We start from the raw sequence: 6645 nt of genomic DNA, 5'->3' as shown, positions 1-6645 counted from the left end.
TCATTTTTCCCGTGTTCACTGTTGCACGCAATATTGTTATGATGTTTGATGCTTTTGCAAGGTCGATTGATTCGTTCTGCAGAATCACACTAAGTAGCTGCGTCAATGACAAAGCATCACTGCGACAAAATATTCCAATATTAAATTCGAATTTGCACAGTACTGTGACTAAATTCGGCGCTTTTACTGCAGTCGTTCTATTCTTCCATTCGCTTATTTTTGTCAGTACTTCATCATATCATTTCTTTATACCTACATTGTCTCACAAAGCTGCACCATTTTTCTGCCCAAGATTTGAGCTAAAACAATGTTACGTTTCGTTCTTGAAACTTGGAAAAATGTTGCAAATTCTCTGAATATTTCAGATATCCTTATAGTCAAATCAATTTGTTCAGGTTATAGGAAAAACATGGTATCATCTCAGCGTTTGTAGCTTCTTTGTGTATTTCCTTTGCAGCTCCACGATCTCCCAACATAACAATACAATCATCAGTGTCTTTCACAGCCAACTGTCCTAACGCAGCTCCCTCTGCGGGTAGGGAGGACCCCCTTGGGTTGGGGGTGAATCCGAATATACCCGTGGTAAGGCACGCCTGTCGTAAAAGGCGACTAAAATGCCGCATGCACTGTGTCTGTCATTCTGGGCTTGCCTTGAATTTCAGCATAGTTCATGTCATATATAGTTCTATAGTATTCATCGTAAAAACATGGTTATTGTACACTGAATTTATTCCTAGTATCTGACCGTGTTTTCGTTTACGATTTCGTTTACGAATGGATTTACGAGACACATGTCATCACACAGTTGAGTTCCTTGGAATTCTTAGGAACTTTAGAGGGCTCCACTGGCAGTAGCGAAAGCTGCAAGTCACACCAAAGACTAAAACATGGTAAAACGGGGAACAGTCAGCCCTTGGAGGGAACTCCAATCTGCTCATTGGGTTTTTGGCCCTTTGTGGAGATTCGTGGTGGCTGTGGTTTAAACCTAAATGCAGGAAGGGCATTAGTCCGGTGTGGAGTCGCACTGCGGCCGGGTGCCGGACCCAGAGTACGGCAAAGGTTTTAGATGGGCCTATGCTAAATTCCACGTGAAAATATTCATTAGTTTTGTAAGGCTCTAAAAGTGAGTTCTTCGATTTTTCTATGTCTGCATCTCATACTGCATTGTATATTTGTGATCATTTCGCTACATTTTCAACTAATATCGTGCCGCAATCACCGCATTTACCTGATTTACCTTCGTGTAACTTGTGGCTATTCAGCAAATTCACGTGACCACTCCGAGGACACTTTGAAGGAGATGAAATGGGCAAAATTCACCTTTCAATTTGATCACGATAGTATTTCCTTATAAAAAGTTGTACAAACGTACATATGTGGATCGTATTTGCTTTCGTTAACATACAGACAAATGTGCCAAGGAAAGAATATGTACATACACATTTGTCCTGTATGTTTGTCCTGTGTAAGCATTGGTTTATTTTGCATGTCGGTCTGTGCGCAAGAAACAAATGTAAAAAACTTGAAAATAAGATGAAAATGATCCCCCCTGGATCCGCCCCTGATGTATAAACCCGTAAATGTGTCCAATGGACTCACGCAAACAAGTCACGCCTCAGCGTTTGCAGAGAAAACACGTGAGAAATGTGCGTAGGACAAAATGAATGAGTGAAATTTGTGTGGCTTCGGTCCGCCTCGTGCAACACTTTGTCGTGCAAAGCTGGTTTACTGCCAGCTGAGCACTTTGAAAGACACATGTGAGCAATGGCTTGCGACAACGGTATGTATAACGGTATTTAATGTGAATAGCAGCACACACACACACACATACACAAATGGCTACGAAGAAAAGCAAAGTGTCGCGTTTCCATCGTTTCTAAGGAGACTGTATTAGGCGGTACGCACATTGTAGTCACGTCTTCACATTATTAACAGTAAGCAGGATAATTTAATTTCAGTTATATCAAATTGGGGCAACAGGCGCCAGAAAACCAACAACAACGAAAAGTTGCATGTATAGCCATTTAACCGTTACTCTTTTTTGAGTAACTTGTACATAAATTCACATTGCCTGTCTCATTAAACCAGCGTCTGGCAACTCTTGTGCTAAACATTGTGAAGGCAAGCTTTGTTTTTGTTGTTATAAATTATTACATATGTGTGTGTATTATTGTAAGCGTTGCTCTGCTGAGTGTTTTCTTCTGTGTCTCCACATGTCGTCACCTTCGTAATGCGCCATAATTCAAGGTTAAGCTGCATTCTGACATTCAAGCGGGCAGTATGCGTCTTTTAAGTGCATAGATAAGTGTTTTGAAGAGGCTATCTTTTGAATCTTCAAAAGATACCAAAATTTTTCAGACGGTATGCAGAATTCGTATTGAACGCTAAAGATGCACCTCCTTTGGGACCTTGCCCGATGCGGAAACCAATACGCCTACGTACTAAACCCTTAAATCCATCCTCATAGGTTGCTATTTGTCCCAAGGAATTGTTAATTATTACGTCGTCAGGCTTAGCCATTCAGCTCGTCTGTCACGCCATTTCGGTATACTCCTAATTCATTGCTATATTTTCGCTGCATTACAACTCTTTCCTTCTCAGCTCTTTCAGGACTATAGCACACCACGCTCTCACGCTATCGCACACCAGTCTTGATACAGTCATAAACCGCACTATGTTAGCCTATGGGTTCATCCCCTCCTAGTAGAGAACGTTTTTGCTATTCTTTAAGTACTATTGGTACTGAGCCGCACTGCAAATTTCGCTTTTTTAGGAAACGATGATCTGTAGTTGCTACGGAATAGCGCGACTCAGCATTCCTTCGTACAATACATTCCACCACAATAGACCAAGCTCAAAACTTCGTGGAACTCCGTCTATTTTCTTGTCTTGTCCGTTTTCCGTCAAATACAGTAATAGCCAATCAGACCGGTAGCTGAATATAATCTTATGCAAGTAAGCCGTTAATCTACTGCGCAGTGTTCCTTTGTACCAGGCAGTCATCTGGTGCCTTTTATTGTCTTGCTTGAGATGTCAGTAAGCTTCTTAATCGTCATAGTGGTTGATTTTTTTTTTGGCGGAATCCATATTGGTTATCGGACAGATCCTTCTTCTCGTCTTTTTCTAAATACAGCTGAAACGGTACACAGATTATACGCTCTAGTATCTTGCCAATCGTATCCAGCATTAGGAGCGATCAATATGAGTTGGGCTCTCCGGCTGGTTTATTTAGTACATAGATAAGTATCCCTAACAATCTGTAAGTGTGTATGAGTAAATTAAAGGAACGCCTTTATTAAATTGTGTCTCCCAGCAAGCAATAACGATTTCATATGAAATTTAATTGCATTTAATAAAAATCTGTGTAAAGAATTCCAATGTTACAAACTCATTTTTCTTGGTCTTGGAGTGTAGAATTTCTAGTTTCTTAATTTATGACAATACGGCTCTTATAGAGTAAAAACACGTAAGCGATAGAATCATCTCATCCAACCTCCAACTACAAGTTGTCATATTTAATCGTAAGTGATTCCACAAAATTATTCTTACGTCTTCCGGCATATTTCCTCGCATATTTTCCTTATAATCGCGAGGAATAAGAGTGGAGCTAATATTGCAAGTGGCGATCATCTTCTCATTGTGACAATCAGTCAGAAAGTGGCTGCAATTAGAGAAGCTCAACGAGGTGTCAACGTGGCTAAGGGTTTTAGAATCGCTAAGCGCAGCTATTGCAACAGTGCTGCGCTGCTGGTGTAGTATAAAATAACTGTTCTTAAGATCTACGAAAGACTGTCTCGGCTTCGAAGAAAAAATCAACGAAATCCAATCCAAGACCAGAACCTCAAAACGGCACTACATTTTAGCTACAGCAACAAGCAGTTTAGAAAAATGTTCCAATGGACAAAAGAAACGAATGTGACAACTTAACAATTCACAAACAGCTCGTTTAAGACCACCAAACTACTAAACAAGACAACAGTTTATAGGCCAAATCCGAAAAACGAAGCAAGAGCTTGAAAGCGTGTTAATTCGTATAAGAAATGAAATTTATGCCGATAAATAAATCTGCATATAATTTGTTTGTTGAAGACATGCAGAGGCTATTTCTGGCTCGAGCTTTGGCCGAATCAGTTTATTTGAAAATTGAGAGATTACATTAGTTTTGAGTTCCACCACCAACAAGCTGTTGTATTTTCTAAAAGATTTCTCAACTCAAAACTATTTAGATAAATTTTACCTTTCGAATGAAATTTTAGTCCATAATGCTTTATATGATAGACGCGATAGTCGCATTCTACATGCAGTTGGAAACTGGATAATACATTTTCTGCTTTCTTAAATTCATTAAGGTCTTTTAACCCAAAGAAGCGGTTCCTATTCGCGTTGGCAAACGGAAAGTTTTAACTGGTGGAACTAACATCCAAACAGTTTTCATCATCAGGTCTTCTATTCTAGAACCTAAAGACTCTGACCTAAGCGAACAGCACTGAAAGTCGAGCTGGAAAACTAAAATATCTTGAGATTTCTATAACACCAAAAAAGAAACATGCCAAAATTTTGCTTTAACCGTATTTTTATTTAAAAGCCATTATTTAGTGGTAAACAAAAAGATTATAAACTTAAGCGACTGGAGCGAAACCGATGCGGCTGTTGCCCAAATCGAATTCGGCGTAGTACAAGTCAAGGAAGATATCACCCAAGATCCAGAAGTCAGTATCAATGTAGCTGACGGCAAGTGAGCACTGATTGTTATCGTTCAGAATGTATTTTGAAGCCGGCACAGAGAAAGTTTTACCACCAATGACGAAGTCAATATCAGGCAAGCTCTTCACCGACGAGCAGTCAATAACGCCATCATCATCGGGATCAACGATGTTGTCGAGTGCGTTGTAGGCATCGAATGGTGCAACCATGAGTGAGGTGCCAGTATCAGCGATGGCTTGACAACCGGAACTGCACAAAACCTTTCCGTTCATGGTAGCACCACCCAAACTGAACTGCCAGTAAGTTTTCTGGGATAAGGACACATAGGTGAGACTACCTTGGTAGAGGCTAGAATCCGAACCACCCAAAATCAATTGACCACCCTGGCTGGAGGTACCAGCCGAGGCCAAATAGAAGGAGAATAAGTTCGCACTGACCAAACCCTGAGAATACAGGTTGTAGAAAGGTGGCACAACATTGTCAGCGGCAAGCGACTGGAAGGCCATACCCAGAATACCATCGAATGCGGAGTTAACGTAGGTGTCACCAGGCAATACGGTAGCTTCAGCGAAAACTTGGTTTTTAATACTGAGTCCACCTACACTGACGGTATCCTCCGACAAGAAACCAGACAAACTGCCGGAACCGTATTCGAGGGAGAAGCTTTTACCGTTTTTCACATAAGTTCTGGACGCGCTCGAGGTGTATTTTTTGTGATTTTGGCAAGCCTTGTCGCTACTGGAACAGGTGGATGATGGCACCCACAAGTTGGATGAGCCGGTATCGAAGATTACCAAGAAGTCCTGCGCTGGTGTACCGATGGTAATCTTGCCGTAGTAAGAAAGATTTAATTCATTTTCCAATCCCACGGTAACGCTGCGTGCTCCGGGTATATTGTATTTGCTGCGCAAGTAGGCGGTCTCAGCCTTCATAGCTGCTCTGGTTCTGTTGTAGTTTGGGTTCTTGTAGATGGGCACGCGCACCAAACTGGCCGATGTCAGTGCGACGAAAATGGTGAGAAATGCGAAATACTTGAACATTTTGCTAGTTGGAGAAGAAGAAGTACACTTTTCAATATTTATTTGGAATGTATAAGCCTAAGTAACTTACTCTAACTGCGTCCTCACGGTCGTGTGGCAATTGGTGATGGTATACGGTTACAACTGTGCCGAAAACTCTCCGACAAACGCTTTTATAGTAACAGCCCGGCGTCTTATCTTGTCTTATCTTGACCAATACGCGTTATCATTGTGCGTAAATTTTGGTAATTACACGCATCAAATTGTAAATCTATTAATAAAGCTATTACTTATTTTTGGAAAATGAAAAGTTCACGCATGTTTTGGGTAGTTCTGAGAATACAGCGGCGTGCTTTTCAATTCTCGAAGCTTATGATCACACGAATTGCATATGTTTATATCTTTAAATATATTTTTGCGTGTATACACTTGTACATACATAAAAGCATATTAGTGAAGCTAGTGTTTATATTTATGGTTGTTGCTGTTGAAAATATCTGATATCGAAAAGGACTATACTGATTGCTTGCATAATGGTATATAAAATGATAACAGTGTACGTAAGCAAATATAACTGTATTAATTGCTCAGAAAACTGTGTTGTGAATGCGCATATCATGTAACACTAAGACTACATTTATTTGCCCTTAAAACGTTTCTATCGAAAGACCCCTCTAATCTCATGTCTGCACCGGACTCCACGTCAGCTTTGCCAAAACCTTTCAACTTGTAATATTGAGATAGTTTATTTTTGCTGGAGGCTTATTTCCAGCTATCGGTTAAGTAAGCCTGCATTTTTAGAAATACTCAACGCAATTAAACCTTTGGTTAGAGAAGCTTTCATACCTAATTTAATTAAGTGGCGGCAAGTGTTAGGTTTTTGGCTGAAGGTTCATATCCACGTTCAGTTAGAAAGCATATC

The 6645-nt window shown here is 40.4% G+C and overlaps 1 protein-coding gene across 1 annotated transcript; it reads right to left on the bottom strand.

Moving 5' to 3' along the window:
- Nucleotides 1-4596: 4596 nt before the first annotated feature.
- On the bottom strand, nt 4597-5748 carry LOC108972921 (lysosomal aspartic protease-like). Its single transcript, XM_018939820.1, has one exon. It carries the CDS (start codon nt 5742-5744, stop codon nt 4620-4622), a length of 1125 nt encoding a protein of 374 aa, XP_018795365.1. The 5' UTR covers nt 5745-5748; the 3' UTR covers nt 4597-4619.
- Between the last annotated feature and the right edge of the window lie 897 nt (nt 5749-6645).

The sequence above is a fragment of the Bactrocera latifrons genome, unplaced genomic scaffold (genome assembly GCF_001853355.1).
Source record: "Bactrocera latifrons isolate USDA-ARS-PBARC rearing strain unplaced genomic scaffold, ASM185335v1 scaffold_44, whole genome shotgun sequence".
In the NCBI taxonomy this organism is placed as follows: Eukaryota; Metazoa; Arthropoda; class Insecta; order Diptera; family Tephritidae; genus Bactrocera; species Bactrocera latifrons.
This window is presented reverse-complemented; position numbering and strand designations above follow the sequence as displayed.